Raw genomic sequence first — 16,400 nt, 5'->3', positions numbered from 1 at the left:
AGGTGCCGAACCGTAGGGCAGGTAAAGGAGAGCTAGGGTGGCCCACATATTTCCTCTTCTTCTGGACTATTTTATTGCAAGGATTCATCTTCTGCATCACTCTTGTCGAACAACAAGTTAGGTGATGTTGATTGTAGGGCTGCCGAAGGGCACTTAAGAAGGAGAGAACGACAGAAGTCTTTTGTGTCAATTCCCACAGACAGCGCCAAACTGTTGATGGTGGATGATGGGTGAAGGTGAGGACCTCTAGCATGTGTGTAAATATTTGAACAGACAAGATATACGTGGTTCATCCTTAATGAATGAACTACGTCCACTTAGAAGTATGTTCTCATTATCATAATATATGTTTATATTTGTACAAGGGGTTGGACCCAAATATAAAGATAAGAATGGGGAAGCCCATGATTAAAGATAAAGCTTATCCTATGGATCCAGAAGAGAGTCCAAGGCCCAAGGGTCAAAGATCCCATATCCTTTTCTAAATGGAGAGTGGTCTTCTTTTATAGGTGAGGGGGAGTCTTCACTTCTTGTAATTTTTCGATGTGGGACTCCTCTTGCTTTGCTTAGAGTTGTGACTTGTAGTAATGCTTCTTTGGCTAAAATGATGACCTCTCAAAGCATGGTACGTGGATGATTTAGTCAAACGCTAGTTGCTCGGTCAGTTACGGTACCAACAGTAGTCCATATTAAAAAGAAATTTACAAAGAGGATCATATCTAAGACTTTGGGTCATATCTAAGACAGTTTAATAACGAAGAAGAAAGAAGAGGTTGAAGTCAATGTTCAAACACCTTCCGTTCTTCTGACCGCATAGCGCAGTGGATTAGCGCGTCTGACTTCGGATGAGAAGGTCGTGGGTTCGACTCCCACTGTAGTCGATTTTATTTTTAGAAGGAGGAAATCTTTGAACACTGACTTCTGGAAATTGAAGTTTCAGGTTGTTTTTTTCCTATTATTTTTGGTTTCTGTGAAGACTGGGGAAGACTAGAGGTAAGAAATGGAACATCTTGTGCTGTGGGTTTTATGTTGATATTTTTCTTTTCTTCAATTAAGCTCAACTATTGTCTTAGGGAGGCACAACTGTCAATTTTACATGATGCAAAATTTCAATCAATTTCGGTAATTAAGCACACAAATTTTAATTTGTTTCTGTCTTTATAATGGGAACTTGAAGTCTTCTGGTACGTTTATCTTTCAGGTTGATTGTGGGGCTTTACACATTCTGGGTAAAAATGGCTTCCATGGAACAACCCTCACCTCTGAAGCGGCGTGAGGCTTCTGCATCAAGAGAAGATGATAAACTTATCATTACTCCTTTAGGAGCTGGTAATGAAGTCGGCCGCTCTTGTGTGTATATGTCCTACAAAGGGAAAACTGTGTTGGTATGCCATTAACACAAATGCATTATCTTTTTTTGAGTATTGAATCTAGAGTTATTCTTCTTCTCTCTCTTTATTCTAATATTTTTTTTTTCTCATGTTTCTTGCTTTTGTGATTTTGGTTTACCTTCCCATGAATGATAGTTTGATTGTGGAATTCACCTCGCATATTCGGGCATGGCTGCTTTGCCGTACTTTGATGAGATTGATCCTTCCACAATTGATGTCCTCCTCATTAGTCAGTATGTTTTTTTGTTCATTATTTATTTATTTTTATCGTATGCTTAAGTCATAGCATCAATACTGCAATGTCCTTGCTTCTCCTGCAGCTCTAGTATTTTATTTGTTAATTGCTTATGAAATGATAAAACCATCAGACATGACCCGTTTGGTCAAAATGTTTCTTATTTTAATTGAACGAGCTAACCATTTAAGTGTTTACTCTGGTTGAGTAGAACTTTGTTTTTCTTTCTCTCTGACTAATTTCTTAGAGTTTTAAGAGATGAATTTTAATAGGAAAACTGCTTTGTGCTTATTTCCTTGATTTTCTTATCAGTTGAAAACATTGTATCTAATGTAGGAAAAGTAGCTCAATTACCAAATTTACACAGAACTAAATGTCCAATACCAACTATTTACAACAAAGAGCTTTTACACCAAAATGATGTAGGATAAAATAGATAACACCAAGCAATATTCCAGAAGAAGTGATGGTTTGTTAAGAGAAAAAAAGTTATGTCTGAAGTTGAATTAATGGCCAATCAAGGGAATCGGTTTTGGTTTTGAAGTTCTTAAGCTGGAATAGGTTATTATGTGTTCAAGGTTTGGAAAGAGGCGAAAACTGAAAAGGTTTTATTTAGATTTGGGTAGCAGAAAACCTAGACTTGGTGACAGCTGTTTGTGGTGTCAATGCAATCACACTAATGCAGGAATTGAAATAAAAAAAGAGGAAGGGAAAAAAACACAATTGTTAGGAATCTTTCATCCAAAATTTTTTTTTGTTAAGAATCCCTTGTGGCCAGAGTTGCATGAAATAATGTTCAAATATGGCCTTATACCTTGGTAATTGTTGAAACTCATTTTCCATTAGAAAAAAGAGAGTTAAATTTAAGGTGCTTAGATTCCCGAATTCTTATAGGACTGGACTTTCAAATAGGTATATTTCAGCATATGATGAATAGGTATGTCTGCCGATATTGAATATGACTTTGTATGTAGGTTGAGTGATACTGAAAAGATTACTTTTTTTAAAATATGGATTTAATGTACGCGAGCTTTTTAAGATGTGATTATTTTAATAAATTTATTGAATATTATTGAAGGAAAAAGTCAAATAATATATCATGAATTCTTCTCATGTTTTTATTTACATGTGATATTGTCTGGAATTTCATTTTCTTACCATTTTCCCTTGTCTATTATGTCTCCATGATCAATAATTCCTTCTGAAATATTGCTGCTAAGAGGGGTGTGGTCCCCCTCCCCCTTAATTCTCAGATTTACATATTTTACATTACAAAAGATACAACACATAAAAAATACTAGTAGTAATTGGCATTAGAATCGAAGTGGATCAGCAGTTCACAAAAGATACATCCCTCATCCTACAGTTGATAGAAAACCACAAACAAAATAAACGAGAAAATATCCAACCAAACCTGCAGAAAACATAACAAAAGCCACCAAAACAACAATCAGGAAATCGAAAGGTTCCCTTCTTAGGGCCAGTTGTACTATGCTCTTCTTGACAATCACATAAAGATTTTTTGTAACATGTAAGAAGTCTTGCACCATGCACAATCACATTGTATTCTACACATTGGACTTCTTTTTTTCTTTGGCAACATGGTTATAGATGTGTCTGATTTCACCTTTTGCTGCCACAGTCATGTGTGGAAGTGTTACCTCATTATTGTAGACTCTTCATCCAATTGTACTAATATTGGTCATACTTTTTGCTTGCAGTTTTCACTTGGATCATGCTGCTTCCCTACCTTACTTTCTTGAGAAGGTTTTCACTTTCTGAATGAATAAATATATAATTAGTTTGTATTTTATTTTCCAGGGAGCTAATAGCTCTATAACTTTTGATAGACCACGTTCAAGGGCCGAGTCTTTATGACTTATGCAACAAAGGCCATCTACAAGTTGCTTTTGACGGATTATGTGAAAGTGAGCAAAGTTTCAGTTGAAGATATGTTGTTTGATGAGCAGGACATAAATGCCTCAATGGATAAAATTGAGGTTTGTTGTCTTCCCATGACCTGTGTGTTTATTGCCACCAGTTTTTGTTCCCAACTGAACCTCCTTGTCACAGATTTATATTAAATTTGAGTTATGTTGTTTCTAATGATGTATGTTTGAACCAACCAAAATTTTCCAGCATTACAGCTTGTAGTTGTGGCTGTGTTTCATAGGGGATGTATGTTTTCTATCTGCCAAAATTCCAAGTGATTTGTGCAGAAAAAGTAGTGCTTTCAAGAATCTGAGTTCAGTCGACATTTGTTGATCCGGTTAATATTTTAGTTTGGTGCAGGCCAGTTGGTGATATTAGTACTTTGAATTGGTTAACATTTTGGTCATTGATAGACTCAACCTCACCATCTTTACATCATTATCCATTTATCTCTATTCAGTACAGTCTTAATCTGAATACTGGTTTTCGATCCTTAATCCTTTACACCCAACAAGACATGAATGATTTTCTCATGATTATTGTCTAACACTGTATGATAATTGTAGGTTATTGATTTCCATCAAACAGTAGAGGTTGAGGGCATTCGATTTTGGTGCTATTCTGCTGGTCATGTCCTTGGTGCTGCTATGTTTATGGTTGATATTGCCGGCATTAGAGTCCTCTACACTGGTGATTATTCACGTGAAGAAGACCGGCATCTTCGTGCTGCTGAGACCCCACAGTTCTCGCCTGATGTGTGCATTATTGAATCCACGTATGGTGTACAGCACCATCAACCCCGGCACATCAGAGAGAAGCGATTCACTGATGTTATCCATTCAACCATCTCTCAAGGGGGTCGTGTCTTAATTCCTGCTTATGCACTTGGCCGTGCCCAAGAACTTCTCCTGATCCTTGATGAGTATTGGGCAAGCCATCCTGAGCTCCAAAATATTCCTATTTATTATGCTTCCCCACTTGCAAAAAGATGTCTATCTGTATATGAGACATACACCCTTTCCATGAACGATAGAATCCGCAATGCAAAGTCAAATCCCTTCATATTCAAGTACGTATCACCACTAAAGAGCATTGAAAATTTCAAAGATGTAGGCCCGTCAGTGGTGATGGCAAGCCCTGGTGGTCTTCAGAGTGGGCTGTCAAGGCAGCTATTTGATAAGTGGTGCTCTGATAAGAAAAATGCATGTGTTATTCCAGGTTTTGTGGTTGAAGGGACACTAGCTAAAACAATCATCAATGAACCGAAGGAGGTAACTCTTATGAATGGACTCAGTGCTCCTCTCAACATGCAGGTCCATTACATTTCATTCTCTGCTCATGCAGACTCTGTTCAGACAACTGCATTTTTGGAAGAGCTGAGGCCCCTAATATAATCCTTGTTCATGGAGAAGCTAATGAGATGGGGAGGCTCAAACAGAAGCTGATGACCCAGTTTGCTGATCGTAACACCAAAATCCTCACCCCAAAGAATTGCCAGTCTGTTGAAATGTATTTTAACTCACAGAAAATGGCAAAAGCTATTGGAAGGCTTGCTGAGAAGACCCCTGAAGTTGGTGAAAGTGTCAGCGGTTTACTGGTAAAAAAAGGCTTTAGTTATCAAATAATGGCTTCTGATGATCTTCATGTCTTCTCACAGCTGTGCACAGCAAATGTCAGACAACGGATTACTATCCCGTTTGCTAGTGGCTTTATTGTGATAAAACACCGGCTTAGCCAAATATATGAGAGTGTAGAGTCTTCAGTGGATGAGGAATCTGGAGTGCCAACATTGCGAGTGCATGATCAGGTGACGGTGATGCAGGATACAGATAAACACATTTCAGTACATTGGTCGTCAGATCCTATAAGTGACATGGTGTCAGACTCCATTGTGGCTCTTATTTTGAATATCAACCGAGAAGTCCCCAAGGTAGTTGTTGAATCAGAGGACCTAAAAACTGAGGAAGAGAACAGGAAGAAGGTGGAAAAGGTCATTCATGCACTTCTTGTATCACTCTTTGGGGATGTGAAGCCTGGAGAAAATGGGAAACTCGTAATTAGGGTTGATGGGAATGTGGCACAGCTTGATAAACAGAGTGGGGATGTTGAGAGTGAAAATGAAGGTCTGAAGGAAAGAGTAAAGGCAGCATTTCGTCGAATCCAAAGTGCAGTGAAGCCAATCCCTCTTTCTGCAACTTAGCTGCATTGCTTCGATGTTTACGTTGCTGTATTTTGAGTTACTTTTGAATTTTGTAAGCTAACAGATGAATATTAAACCCATGTATATAAGTTATAACAGCTAGACACTTCAATTCAAAGGATTGGGAACCCTAGTATTATTAATAAAAATCTATATAGATAAAGTCAGAAGACCTTGAAATTGGAACATTCAAAATTTCACATTTACCCTTGGTTAATGAAAATACTAAAACATAAGACACTTTATTAAATAAGGATAAAACAATACATTCACAATCTATTAAAATTATTAAAAAAAAACATTTACCGCAGTTGTCTATATTAAAAAGAAATTTTCAAAGAGGATCCGGAGGAAACAAAGTGGGATACATGTTTTGGTAAAATTATATGAGTTTTTTCCTTACCCCTAGTTTAATAATGAAGAAAAAAGGAAGAGATTAAATTTAATTTTCAAACAACCTCCATACGGACCGCATAGCGCAGTGGATTAGCGCGTCTGACTTCGGATCAGAAGGTCGTGGGTTCGACTCCCACTGTGGTCGATTTCTTTTTTAAAAGGCTTTTATTTATTTTTGAAAAATAAGGAATAGCATGGAGGCCTGAAGCTTACGGTCCCACAGCGACTAGGAGCTGTAATTTCTCTCTCTCTCTCTCTCTCTCTCACTCTCACTTTCTAGGGTTTTAGCTCTCTCTGCATTCTCAGAAATCTTTGAACACTGACTCTCTCTCTCTCATTTTACTCCCATCTAGCTGTAATTCAGCTCAACTTTTGTCTTAGGGAGGCCCAACTGTTAATTTTACATGATGCAAAATTTCAATTTGTTTCTGTTTTTTGTTGTTGTTGTGGATAAACATATTTCAATTTGGGTATATAAGCACCTGTATGAATGGCTTTATCTACTTATTGTAATTGAAAATTGAAGTCTTCTGCTACGTTTATCTTTCAGGTTGATTGCAGGGCTTTACACATTCTTGGTAAAAATGGCTTCCATGGCACAACCTTCACCTCTGAAGCGGCGTGAGGCTTCTGCATCAAGAGAAGATGATAAACTTATCATAACTCCTTTAGGGGCCGGTAATGAAGTCGGCCGGTCTTGTGTGTACATGTCCTACAAAGGGAAAACTGTGTTGGTATGCCATTAACACAAATGCATTATCATTTTTTGAGTATTGAATCTAGAATTCTTCTTCTTCACTCTTTTGACTCTAATTTTTTTTTTTCTTCTTTCTTGCTTTTGTGATTTTGGGTCACCTTCCCATGAATGATAGTTTGATTGTGGAATTCACCCCGCATATTCGGGCATGGCTGCTTTGCCATACTTTGATGAGATTGATCCTTCCACAATTGATGTCCTCCTCATTACTCAGTATGTTTTTTTCTTCATTTTTTATTTATTTGATCGTATGCTTAACTCATAAGTCATAGCATCAATAAAGTTTCTATTAAAAAAAAAGAAGTCATAGCATCAATACTGCAACGTCCTTGCTTCCCCTGCAGCTATAGTATTTTATGTGTCAGTTGCTTGTGAAATGATAAAACCATCAGACATGACCCATTGGGTCAAAATATTTCTTATTTTAATTGAATGAGCTAACCATTTAAGTGTTTATTCTGGTTGAGGAGAACTTACTTTGCCTTTCTTTCTCTCTGACTAATTTTTCAGAGTTTTAAGAGATAAATTTTAATAGGAAAACTGCTTTGTGCTTAGGGCCAGTTGTACTATGCCCTTCTTGAAAATCATGTAAAGAATTTTTGTAATATGTAAGAAGTCATGAACCATGCACAATCACATTGTATTCTACACATCAGACTTTTTTATATATTTGGCAACATGGTTATAGATGTGCCTGATTTCACCTGTTGCTGCCAAATTCATATGCAGAAGTGTCCTAATATTCTGATGATTTCTCTTAGTTTGTATAAATAAATTTTATGATACCTCATTATTGTAGACTCTTCATATTAGGTCATACTTTTTGCCTGCAGCTTTCACTTGGATCATGCTGCTTCCCTACCTTACTTTCTTGAGAAGGTTTTCACTCCCTGAATAAATAATTATATAATTAGTTTGTATTTTATTTTCCAGGGAACTGATATCTCTATAACTTTTGATAGACCACATTCAAAGGCCGAGTCTTTATGACTTATGCAACAAAGGCCATCTACAAGTTGCTTTTGACGGATTATGTGAAAGTGAGCAAAGTTTCAGTTGAAGATATGTTGTTTGATGAGCAGGACATAAATGCCTCAATGGATAAAATTGAGGTTTGTTGTCTTCCCATGACCTATGTGTTCATTGCCACCAGTTTTTGTTCCCAACTGAACCTTGCTGTCACAGATTGTACTAAATTTGAGTTATGTTGTATTCAATGATGCATGTTTGAACCAACCAACACTTTCCAGCATTACAGCTTGTAGTAGTGGCTGTGTTTCATAGGTGATGTATGTTTTCTCTTTGCCAAAATTCCCAGTGATTTGTGCAGAAAAAGTAGTGTTTTCAAGAATCTGAGATATATGTTATGTGTTTCAATCGGCATTTGTTGACCTGGTTAATATTTCAGTTTGGTGCAGGCCAGTTGGCGATATTAGTACTTTGAATTGGTTAACATTTTGCTCATTGATGGACTCTCAACCTCACCATCTTCACATCATTATCCATTTATCTTTGTTTAGTAGTCTTAATCTGAATACTGGTGTTGGATCCTTACTCCTTTACACCCAAAAAGACATGAATGATTTTCTCATGATTCTTGTCTAACAGTGTATGGTAATTGTAGGTTATTGATTTCCATCAAACAGTAGAGGTTGAGGGCATTCGATTTTGGTGCTACACTGCCGGTCATGTCCTTGGTGCTGCTATGTTTATGGTTGATATTGCGGGTGTTAGAGTCCTCTACACTGGTGACTATTCACGTGAAGAAGACCGGCATCTCCGTGCTGCTGAGACCCCACAGTTCTCCCCTGATGTATGCATTATTGAATCCACATATGGTGTCCAGCACCATCAACCTCGGCACATCAGAGAGAAGCGATTCACTGATGTTATCCATTCAACCATCTCTCAAGGGGGTCGTGTCTTAATTCCTGCTTTTGCACTTGGCCGTGCTCAAGAACTTCTCCTGATCCTTGATGAGTATTGGGCAAACCATCCTGAGCTCCAAAATATTCCTATTTATTATGCTTCCCCACTTGCAAAAAGATGTTTATCTGTATATGAGACATACACCCTTTCCATGAACGATAGGATCCGCAATGCAAAGTCGAATCCCTTCATATTCAAGTACATATCACCACTAAAGAGCATTGAAAATTTCAAAGATGTAGGCCCGTCGGTGGTGATGGCAAGCCCTAGTGGTCTTCAGAGTGGGCTGTCAAGGCAGCTATTTGATAAGTGGTGCTCTGATAAGAAAAATGCTTGTGTTATTCCAGGTTATGTGGTTGAAGGGACACTAGCTAAGACAATCATCAATGAACCAAAGGAGGTAACTCTCATGAATGGACTCAGTGCTCCTCTCAACATGCAGGTCCATTACATTTCATTCTCTGCTCATGCAGACTCTGTTCAGACAACTGCATTTTTGGAAGAGCTGAGGCCCCCTAATATAATCCTTGTTCATGGAGAAGCTAATGAGATGGGGAGGCTCAAACAGAAGCTGATGACCCAGTTTGCTGATCGTAACACCAAAATCCTCACCCCAAAGAATTGCCAGTCTGTTGAAATGTATTTTAACTCACAGAAAATGGCAAAAGCTATTGGAAGGCTTGCTGAGAAGACCCCTAAAGTTGGTGAAAGTGTCAGCGGTTTACTGGTAAAAAAAGGCTTTGGTTACCAAATAATGGCTTCTGATGATCTTCATGTCTTCTCACAGCTGTGCACAGCAAATGTCACTCAACGGATTACTATCCCATTTGCTAGTGGCTTTACTGTGATAAAACACCGGCTTAGCCAAATATATGAGAGTGTAGAGTCTTCAGTGGATGAGGAATCTGGAGTGCCAACATTGCGAGTGCATGATCGGGTGATGGTGAAGCAGGATACAGATAAACACATTTCACTACATTGGTCGTCAGATCCTATAAGTGACATGGTGTCAGACTCCATTGTGGCTCTTATTTTGAATATCAACCGAGAAGTACCCAAGGTAGTTGTTGAATCAGAGGACGTAAAAACTGAGGAAGAGAACGGGAAGAAGGTGGAAAAGGTCATTCATGCACTTCTTGTATCACTCTTTGGGGATGTGAAGCCTGGAGAAAATGGGAAACTAGTGATTAGGGTTGATGGGAATGTGGCACAGCTTGATAAACAGAGTGGGGATGTTGAGAGTGAAAATGAAGGTCTCAAGGAAAAAGTAAAGGTGGCATTTCGTCGAATCCAAAGTGCAGTGAAGCCAATCCCTCTCTCTGCAACTTAGCTGCGCTGCTTCGATGTTTACATTGCTGTATTTTGAGTTACTTTTGAATTTTGTAAGCTAACAGATGAATACTGAACAGTGAACAGTAACAACTACCAAATGACAAATGCAGTAACTGATTGATGTGTCAATCTACTTGGACTAGTCTTCTGTTTAGATGTTTACAATGTTTTGACCTTCCTGGCTGCTTCTTTTTGATGAATGAGTACCCAAATTTTATTACATATTGCTTCGTTGAGTCAAGTAGCAGCTGACATCTGCAAATATTTTTGAAGTAAATTTAGGTTTTAGCCAAAAAAAAAATTTCATTTTTGGAAAAAGCCAAAGCTTTTCAAAAAAGACAGAAAAGCCTCTCAACTTTCAAATCAAAGACATGCAAATGTAAAGGATTCCTTAGGAAATCCAAAAATAAATAAGGGCAATTTTGTCCATTTTGGCTTCTTTTACAAAATTTCTCTCTCCTTTTTGTTTTTCCAAAGTCTTCCGTTTTGTCATTTTTTACATAAATAATATATGAAACTAAATTCAAGTTACAACAGCTAGACACTTCAATTCAAAGGATTGGAATAATCTTAAAATTGAAGCATTCAAAATTTCACATTTACCCTTGGTTAATGAAAATGCTAAAACATAAGACACGTTATTAAATAAGGATAAAACAATACATTCACAATCTATTAAAATTTTATAAAACATTTACCGCAGTTGTCCTCTTCTTTCTTCTAAGATAGTTTAATTATAAGAATGAAGAAAAAACGAAGAGGTTAAAAGCAAATTTTAAACGGTTTCCTCTTATCTGACCGCATAGCGCAGTGGATTAGCGCGTCTGACTTCGGATCAGAAGGTCGTGGGTTCGACTCCCACTGTGGTCGATTAAATTTTTTAAAAGGTTTTTATTTTTATTTTTGAAAAATAAGGAAGAAGTCTGAAGCTTACGGTCCCACAGCGACTAGGAGCTGTAATTTTCCGCTCTCTCACTCTCCCCTTATAGGGTTTTAGCTCTCTCTCTGCATTCTCAGAAATCTTTGAACACTGATTTCTCTCTCTCATTTTTCTCTCTGCTTTATACTAAATCTTAGGTTCCCTTCTCTTTTTTGGTTTTTTCCTATTATTTTTGGTTTCTGTGAAGATTGGGGAAGACTAAAGGTAAGAAATGGAACATCTTGTGTTGTGGGTTTTATGTTGTTATTTTTCTTTTCTTCAATTAAGCTCAACTATTGTCTTAGGGAGGAGGCACAACTGTTAATTTTACAGGATGCAAAATTTCAGTCAATTTCGGTAATTAAGCACCCAAATTTTAATTTGTTTGCGTCTTTATAATGGGAACTGGTACGTTTATCTTTCAGGTTGATTGGAGGGCTTTACACATTCTGGGTAAAAATGGCTTCCATGGCACAACCCTCACCTCTGAAGCGGCGTGAGGCTTCTGCATCAAGAGAAGATGATAAACTTATCATAACTCCTTTAGGAGCTGGTAATGAAGTCGGCCGCTCTTGTGTGTATATGTCCTACAAAGGGAAAACTGTGTTGGTATGCCATTAACACAAATGCATTATCTTTTTTTTGAGTATTGAATCTAGAGTTATTATTCTTTACTCTAATTTTTTTTCTCTCTTCTTTCTTGCTTTTGTGATTTTGGGTCACCTTCCAATGAATGATAGTTTGATTGTGGAATTCACCCCGCATATTCGGGCATGGCTGCTTTGCCGTACTTTGATGAGATTGATCCTTCCATAATTGATGTCCTCCTCATTACTCAGTATGTTTTTTTTCCTTTTTATTTTATTTTATCGTATGCTTAACTCATAAGTCATAGCATCAATACTGCAATGTCCTTGCTTCTCCTGCCGCTCTAGTATTTTATGTGTCAGTTGCTTATGAAATGATAAAACCATCAGACATGACCCATTGGGTCAAAATATTTCTTATTTTAATTGAATGAGCTAACCATTTAAGTGTTTACTCTGGTTGAGTAGAACTTTGTTTTTCTTTCTCTCTGACTAATTTCTTAGAGTTTTAAGAGATGAATTTTAATAGGAAAACTGCTTTGTGCTTATTTCCTTGATTTTCTTATCAGTTGAAAAGATTATATCTAATGTAGGACAAGTAGCTCAAATACCAAATTTACACAGAACTAAATGTCCAATACCAACTATTTACAACAAAGAGCTTTTACACCAAAATGATGTAGGATGAAATAGATAACACCAAGCAATATTCCAGAAGAAGTGATGGTTTGTTAAGAGAAAAAAAGTTATGTCTGAAGTTGAATTAATGGCCAATCAAGGGAATCGGTTTTGGTTTTGAAGTTCTTAAGCTGGAATAGGTTATTATGCGTTCAAGGTTTGGAAAGAGGCGAAAACTGAAAAGGTTTTGTTTAGATTTGGGTAGCAGAAAACCTAGACTTGGTGACAGCTGTTTGTGGTGTCAATGCAATCACACTAATGCAGGAATTGAAATAAATAAATAAAATAAAAAACACAATTGTTAGGAATCTTTCGTCCAAAAAAAAATGTTAAGTATCACTTGTGACCATAGTTGCATGACATAATGTTCAAATATGGCCTTATACCTTGGTAATTGTTGAACTTATTTTCCATTAGAAAAAAGAGAGTTAAATTTAAGGTGCTTAGATTCCCAAATTCTTATAGGACTGGACTTTCAAATAGGCATATTTCAGCATATGATGAATAGGTATGTCTGCCGATATTGAATATGGCTTTGTATGTAGGTTGAGTGATCCTGAAAAGATTGGATATTGTACAAGAAGGATATCTTAGCAAAAATAATTACTTTTTTTTTTTTTAAGATATGGATTTTATGTACGCGAGCTCTTTAAGATGTGATTATTTTCAGAAATGTATTGAATATTGTTGAAGGTAAAAGTCAAATAATATGTCATGAATTCTTCTCATGTTTTTATTTAAAAGTGATATTGTCTCCATGATCAATAATTCCGTGTGGTCCCCTTCCCCCTTAATTCTCTGATTAACATATTTTACATTACAAAAGATACAACACATAAAAAATACTAGTAGTAATTGGCATTAGAATCAAAGTGGACCAGCAGTGCAAAAAAGATGCTAATAGTAAATGGGGAATACAATTGAAGTGGACCAGCAGTGCACAAAAGATACATCCCTGATCCTACAGTTGATAGAAAACCACAAACAAAATAAACGAGCAAATATCCAACTTTGCAGAAAACATAACAAAGGCCACCAAAACAACAATCAGGAAATTGAAAGGTTCTCTTCTTAGGGCCAGTTGTACTATGCTCTTCTCGACAATCACATAAAGATTTTTTGTAAACATGTAAGAAGTCATGCACCATACACAATCACATTGTATTCTACACATCAGACTTCTTTCTGTTTTTTTGTTTTTTTGTTTTTTTTCATTTGGCAACATGGTTATAGATGTGTCTGGTTTCACCTTTTGCTGCCAAAGTCATATGTGGAAGTGTTACCTCATTATTGTATTCATCCAATTGTACTAATGTTAGGTCATACTTTTTGCTTGCAGTTTTCACTTGGATCATGCTGCTTCCCTACCTTACTTTCTTGAGAAGGTTTTCACTTTCTGAATGAATAAATATATAATTAGTTTGTATTTTATTTTCCAGGGAACTAATATCTCTATAACTTTTGATAGACCACATTCAAAGGCCGAGTCTTTATGACTTATGCAACAAAGGCCATCTACAAGTTGCTTTTGACGGATTATGTGAAAGTGAGCAAAGTTTCAGTTGAAGATATGTTGTTTGATGAGCAGGACATAAATGCCTCAATGGATAAAATTGAGGTTTGTTGTCTTCCCATGACCAATGTGTTTATTGCCACTGGTTTTTGTTCCCAACTGAACTTCCCTATCACAGATTTATACTAAATTTGAGTTATGTTGTTTCTAATGATGTATGTTTGAACCAACCAAAATTTTCCAGCATCACAGCTTGTAGTTGTGGCTGTGTTTCATAGGGATGTATATTTTCTCTTTGCCAAAATTCCAAGTGATTTGTGCAGAAAAAGTAGTGCTTTCAAGGATCTGAGTTCAGTCAGCATTTGTTGACCTGGTTAATATTTCAGTTTGGTGCAGGCCAGTTGGCGATATTAGTACTTTGAATTGGTTAACATTTTGCTCATTGATGGACTCTCAACCTCACCATCTTTACATCATTATCCGTTTATCTTTATTTAGTAGTCTTAATCTGAATACTGGTGTTGGATCCTTACTCCTTTACACCCAACAATACATGAATGATTTTCTCATGATTATTGTCTAACAGTGTATGGTAATTGTAGGTTATTGATTTCCATCAAACAGTAGAGGTTGAGGGCATTCGATTTTGGTGCTATACTGCTGGTCATGTCCTTGGTGCTGCTATGTTTATGGTTGATATTGCTGGCGTTAGAGTCCTCTACACTGGTGATTATTCACGTGAAGAAGACCGGCATCTCCGTGCTGCTGAGACCCCACAGTTCTCGCCTGATATATGCATTATTGAATCCACGTATGGTGTACAGCACCATCAGCCTCGGCACATCAGAGAGAAGCGATTCACTGATGTTATCCATTCAACCGTCTCTCAAGGGGGTCGTGTCTTAATTCCTGCTTTTGCACTTGGCCGTGCCCAAGAACTTCTCCTGATCCTTGATGAGTATTGGGCCAACCATCCTGAGCTCCAAAATATTCCTATTTATTATGCTTCCCCACTTGCAAAAAGATGTTTATCTGTATATGAGACATACACCCTTTCCATGAACGATAGGATCCGCAATGCGAAGTCAAATCCCTTCATATTCAAGTACGTATCACCACTAAAGAGCATTGAAAATTTCAAAGATGTAGGCCCGTCAGTGGTGATGGCAAGCCCTGGTGGTCTTCAGAGTGGGCTGTCAAGGCAGCTATTTGATATGTGGTGCTCTGATAAGAAAAATGCATGTGTTATTCCAGGGTATGTGGTTGAAGGGACACTGGCTAAAACAATCATCAATGAACCGAAGGAGGTAACTCTTATGAATGGACTCAGTGCTCCTCTCAACATGCAGGTCCATTACATTTCATTCTCTGCTCATGCAGACTCTGTTCAGACAACTGCATTTTTGGAAGAGCTGAGGCCTCCTAATATAATCCTTGTTCATGGAGAAGCTAATGAGATGGGGAGGCTCAAACAGAAGCTGATGACCCAGTTTGCTGATCGTAACACCAAAATCCTCACCCCAAAGAATTGTCAGTCTGTTGAAATGTATTTTAACTCACAGAAAATGGCAAAAGCTATTGGAAGGCTTGCTGAGAAGACCCCTGAAGTTGGTGAAAGTGTCAGCGGTTTACTGGTAAAAAAAGGCTTCAGTTATCAAATAATGGCTTCTGATGATCTTCATGTCTTCTCACAGCTGTGCACAGCAAATGTCACTCAACGAATTACCATCCCATTTGCTAGTGGCTTCACTGTGATTAAACACCGGCTAAGGCAAATATATGAGAGTGTAGAGTCTTCAGTGGATGAGGAATCTGGGGTGCCAACATTGCGAGTGCATGATCGGGTGACGGTGAAGCAGGATACAGATAAACACATTTCAGTACATTGGTCATCAGATCCTATAAGTGACATGGTTTCAGACTCCATTGTGGCTCTTATTTTGAATATCAACCGAGAAGTACCCAAGGTAGTTGTTGAATCTGAGGATGTAAAAACTGAGGAAGAGAATGGGAAGAAGGTGGAAAAGGTCATTCATGCCCTTCTTGTATCACTCTTTGGGGATGTGAAGCCTGGAGAAAATGGGAAACTAGTGATTAGTGTTGATGGGAATGTGGCACAGCTTGATAAACAGAGTGGGGATGTTGAGAGTGAAAATGAAGGTCTGAAGGAAAGAGTAAAGGCGGCATTTCGTCGAATCCAAAGTGCGGTGAAGCCAATCCCTCTTTCTGCAACTTAGCTGCAGTGCTTCGATGTTTTTGTTTCTGTATTTTGAGTTACTTTTGAATTTTGTAAGCTAACAGATGAATACTGAACAGTGAGCAGTAACACTACCAATTGACAAATGCAGTAACTGTTTCCTTCCGTTGATCATCGATGTGTCAATCTACTTGGCTAGTTTTCTGTTTAGATGTTTACAGTTTTTTGACCTTCGTGGTTGTTTCTTTTTAATGAACGAGTACCCAAATTTTATTACATGGTGCTTAGCTGAGATCTGCAAATGTCTTTGATTGGCACTGCAAATAATCTCATA

At 37.5% G+C, this 16,400-nt stretch overlaps 3 protein-coding genes and 3 non-coding genes across 14 annotated transcripts; all 6 read left to right on the top strand.

Annotated features, from left to right (window-relative positions):
• Positions 1-666: 666 nt before the first annotated feature.
• LOC103318905 (cleavage and polyadenylation specificity factor subunit 3-I-like) lies at positions 667-5,907 on the top strand. Of its 6 annotated transcripts, none has more exons than XM_089047424.1 (7): positions 667-993; positions 1,202-1,385; positions 1,527-1,624; positions 3,348-3,393; positions 3,477-3,626; positions 4,125-4,627; positions 4,777-4,936. In XM_089047424.1, exons 2-7 carry the CDS (start codon positions 1,236-1,238, stop codon positions 4,787-4,789), a joined length of 960 nt encoding a protein of 319 aa, XP_088903550.1. In that variant the 5' UTR covers positions 667-993; positions 1,202-1,235; the 3' UTR covers positions 4,790-4,936. The 6 variants fall into 6 exon arrangements, with proteins under 6 accessions (XP_088903550.1, XP_016647948.2, XP_088903549.1 ...); XM_016792462.2 differs by having other exon boundaries at positions 669-853; positions 941-993; positions 4,125-5,907; XM_089047421.1 differs by having other exon boundaries at positions 707-853; positions 941-993; positions 4,125-5,907.
• TRNAR-UCG (transfer RNA arginine (anticodon UCG)) lies at positions 808-881 on the top strand. The gene has a single exon. It is a non-coding gene; the product is annotated as a tRNA-Arg (tRNA).
• A 318-nt stretch (positions 5,908-6,225) lies between the features above and the next one.
• On the top strand, positions 6,226-6,299 carry TRNAR-UCG (transfer RNA arginine (anticodon UCG)). Its single transcript has one exon. It is a non-coding gene; the product is annotated as a tRNA-Arg (tRNA).
• A 15-nt stretch (positions 6,300-6,314) lies between these two features.
• Positions 6,315-10,314, top strand: LOC103318907 (cleavage and polyadenylation specificity factor subunit 3-I-like). Of its 4 annotated transcripts, none has more exons than XM_008220351.3 (6): positions 6,315-6,389; positions 6,705-6,888; positions 7,027-7,124; positions 7,745-7,790; positions 7,874-8,023; positions 8,536-10,314. In XM_008220351.3, the coding sequence occupies exons 2-6, from the start codon at positions 6,739-6,741 to the stop codon at positions 10,168-10,170; spliced, it is 2,079 nt and encodes a 692-aa protein (XP_008218573.2). In that variant the 5' UTR covers positions 6,315-6,389; positions 6,705-6,738; the 3' UTR covers positions 10,171-10,314. The 4 variants fall into 4 exon arrangements, with proteins under 4 accessions (XP_008218573.2, XP_088903545.1, XP_088903544.1 ...); XM_008220350.2 differs by having other exon boundaries at positions 6,381-6,509; XM_089047419.1 differs by lacking the exon at positions 7,745-7,790 and having other exon boundaries at positions 6,366-6,389; positions 7,845-8,023.
• Positions 10,315-10,968: 654 nt separating this feature from the next.
• TRNAR-UCG (transfer RNA arginine (anticodon UCG)) lies at positions 10,969-11,042 on the top strand. The gene has a single exon. It is a non-coding gene; the product is annotated as a tRNA-Arg (tRNA).
• A 42-nt stretch (positions 11,043-11,084) lies between these two features.
• Positions 11,085-16,240, top strand: LOC103318908 (cleavage and polyadenylation specificity factor subunit 3-I-like). The gene is made up of 6 exons (XM_008220353.3): positions 11,085-11,316; positions 11,517-11,700; positions 11,832-11,929; positions 13,696-13,741; positions 13,825-13,974; positions 14,472-16,240. Exons 2-6 carry the CDS (start codon positions 11,551-11,553, stop codon positions 16,104-16,106), a joined length of 2,079 nt encoding a protein of 692 aa, XP_008218575.1. The 5' UTR covers positions 11,085-11,316; positions 11,517-11,550; the 3' UTR covers positions 16,107-16,240.
• Positions 16,241-16,400: the final 160 nt, after the last annotated feature.

This window comes from Prunus mume, linkage group LG2 (assembly GCF_029339155.1).
Source record: "Prunus mume cultivar Tortuosa linkage group LG2, ASM2933915v1, whole genome shotgun sequence".
Taxonomy (NCBI): Eukaryota; Viridiplantae; Streptophyta; class Magnoliopsida; order Rosales; family Rosaceae; genus Prunus; species Prunus mume.
The sequence above is the reverse complement of the archived record's forward strand: the minus strand, read 5'-3'. Positions and strand labels throughout refer to the sequence as shown.

Bases quoted from the DNA above. Each gene is read 5' to 3' on its own strand.
- LOC103318908 (XM_008220353.3), top strand. From the start codon at position 11,551: ATGGCTTCCATGGCACAACCCTCACCTCTGAAGCGGCGTGAGGCTTCT. The intron at 11,930-13,695 runs GTATGTTTTTTT...TTTTGCTTGCAG, and splicing joins GATGTCCTCCTCATTACTCA to TTTTCACTTGGATCATGCTG. The intron at 13,975-14,471 runs GTTTGTTGTCTT...TGGTAATTGTAG, and splicing joins CCTCAATGGATAAAATTGAG to GTTATTGATTTCCATCAAAC.
- LOC103318907 (XM_008220351.3), top strand. From the start codon at position 6,739: ATGGCTTCCATGGCACAACCTTCACCTCTGAAGCGGCGTGAGGCTTCT. The intron at 6,889-7,026 runs GTATGCCATTAA...CATGAATGATAG, and splicing joins ACAAAGGGAAAACTGTGTTG to TTTGATTGTGGAATTCACCC. The intron at 8,024-8,535 runs GTTTGTTGTCTT...TGGTAATTGTAG, and splicing joins CCTCAATGGATAAAATTGAG to GTTATTGATTTCCATCAAAC.
- LOC103318905 (XM_016792462.2), top strand. From the start codon at position 1,236: ATGGCTTCCATGGAACAACCCTCACCTCTGAAGCGGCGTGAGGCTTCT. The intron at 1,625-3,347 runs GTATGTTTTTTT...TTTTGCTTGCAG, and splicing joins GATGTCCTCCTCATTAGTCA to TTTTCACTTGGATCATGCTG. The intron at 3,627-4,124 runs GTTTGTTGTCTT...TGATAATTGTAG, and splicing joins CCTCAATGGATAAAATTGAG to GTTATTGATTTCCATCAAAC.